General features: G+C 35.8%; 1 protein-coding gene across 1 annotated transcript in view; it reads left to right on the forward strand.

Annotated features, from left to right (window-relative positions):
- UTP15 (UTP15, U3 small nucleolar ribonucleoprotein, homolog (S. cerevisiae)) overlaps positions 1-2,101 on the forward strand; it is a 9,885-nt gene that overhangs the window by 441 nt on the left and 7,343 nt on the right. Inside the window, exons 2-4 of the mRNA XM_010189357.1 lie at positions 130-222; positions 507-691; positions 1,767-1,945. Of these exons, the coding sequence (XP_010187659.1) occupies positions 130-222; positions 507-691; positions 1,767-1,945 (457 nt within the window). The remainder of the gene's footprint in view (positions 1-129; positions 223-506; positions 692-1,766; positions 1,946-2,101) is intronic.

Raw genomic sequence — 2,101 nt, forward strand, 5'->3', positions numbered from 1 at the left:
ATTTGAAAAATGACTTGGTTCTAAATGGAATGTTGAGTTCTCTGTAAAAAGAGTAGGTTTTGTTTTGTAGTTTTCATCTTTGATGATGTGCTTATGTGTATTTAATGATTTGTATCGCAACTGTTTTAGACACCTGTTCAGATAAAGGAATTCGGCGCAGTAAATAAGATTGACTTCTCCCCAGTTCCTCCATATAACTATGCTGTTACAGCCTCCTCAAGGGTAAGTGGCTTTGAGTTCTCTGTAAAAAGAGTAGGTTTTGTTTTGTAGTTTTCATCTTTGATGATGTGCTTATGTGTATTTAATGATTTGTATCGCAACTGTTTTAGACACCTGTTCAGATAAAGGAATTCGGCGCAGTAAATAAGATTGACTTCTCCCCAGTTCCTCCATATAACTATGCTGTTACAGCCTCCTCAAGGGTAAGTGGCTCTTCTGAGGTTTTTATGTTCTTGTCTTTCAGTTGGTATCATATGAACAAACTTAATGTCTTCTTGTTTTGCCAGATCCACATTTATGGTCGTTATTCTCAGGAACCAATTAAAACGTTTTCTCGCTTCAAAGATTCTGCTTATTGTGCCACATACAGAGATGATGGCAATCTGCTTGTTGCTGGCAGCGAGGAAGGTAGCATTCGCCTCTTTGACATAAGTGGAAAAGCACCACTGAGACAATTTGATGGTCATACTAAGTAAGAAGTGCTGTTTTTTCCTTTGTGTGCATAAGCTTGTTTAGTGTATTTGTATCTATCTGCTTTGCTTGTCACTGAAAATATTAGTAGTATTGATCTATGTTGTTTGCAACTGTCTCGCATAGATCATACTGAAATGTAGATTTTTAAATTGAATTCAGAATTAGAGTGACTTTTCAAAATAAAGCATGAGTACATGGAAGAATAAATAAATTTTCTAATTCAGGTAGGTGTCTGTTAATATGTTGTGTAGATGTAGTCTTGTTAGTTCATGGCACTGATAATCACATTTTCTTTGAAGCTGCCATTGAATGAGTTCTAAAAAGTGGCTAAGTAACAATGAAGAAATATGCCAGGAAGAGCAGGAATCACTTAAAAAACAAAACAGAAGAAGTATGTGATGTAGGTAGGGGTCAGGTGGGGTGGGAAATGGAAGGAGTTAGAAGCCAAGCTCTGATGAACCAGTGGGGAGAAGACAATGATAATATTTAGATTAAACAGATTGCTGTACTATGTTAGACCAATAAGTCTTTTATCTGTCTCAAACAACAGCAGCAGACCCCTCTTTGCTGCTGAAAAGGCAGACCAAGAGTGTTTCTGTTTGAGGTCAATGGTTGTAGATTGGGTATCATTTTATGTCCTAATAGCTAGATTAACTGTAATAAGATTCAGGATATCTGTGTTTTCTGTCAAAGTCATTCTCTGTTGGAAAGTTATGATGATAATACAGATTTAAGTAGTTATTTTAAAAGACAAGAAGAGTGTGCAACCCAGTCATACTTGAAACTTAACTATTGTACATTTATTCCAAGAGACAGTGCTAGTACACAGACCTCTTAACTAATAAATACAGAAGTTACAGCTTACATAAACATCTGTCAGCATGACCCTTTTCTGTCTGAAAAGAAAAAAAAACTGTTTTTTAATCTCTAAAGTGAGACCTTGTAACTTCCAACAGTAAATACTTTGCACTTTTAAGTTAGAGGGGATACTTCAATAAGCTTGTCGTACAGATCAGCTGTTCTGGAAACAGGTATATGTTTTAACTTTGAATATTGTGGACCTTGGTTTCTAGAGCTGTTCATGTAGTGGGCTTCCTGTCTGATAAATACCGAATATTTTCTGGTGGTGATGATTATTCATCAAATTTGTGGGATATTCCAAGTGCTACAGAAATCGTCTCATACAGTGAACATACTGACTATGTGAGATGCGGCTGTGCAAGTAAACTGAATGAAGATGTCTTTATAACAGGTTTGATTTTCTTTATTTTGTATTTGCTGTTTTTGGATTGGATTGAAGAAAAATGCAGAAAGTTAGTTTTTGATACAGTAGGATCTTGCTCATTATACTGTAAACACGGAGGATCTGTCCTCCTACTTTGTTGTTCCCTTTTTGGTTGCTTTTTAA

This window comes from Mesitornis unicolor, unplaced genomic scaffold (genome assembly GCF_000695765.1).
Source record: "Mesitornis unicolor isolate BGI_N332 unplaced genomic scaffold, ASM69576v1 scaffold38587, whole genome shotgun sequence".
In the NCBI taxonomy this organism is placed as follows: Eukaryota; Metazoa; Chordata; class Aves; order Mesitornithiformes; family Mesitornithidae; genus Mesitornis; species Mesitornis unicolor.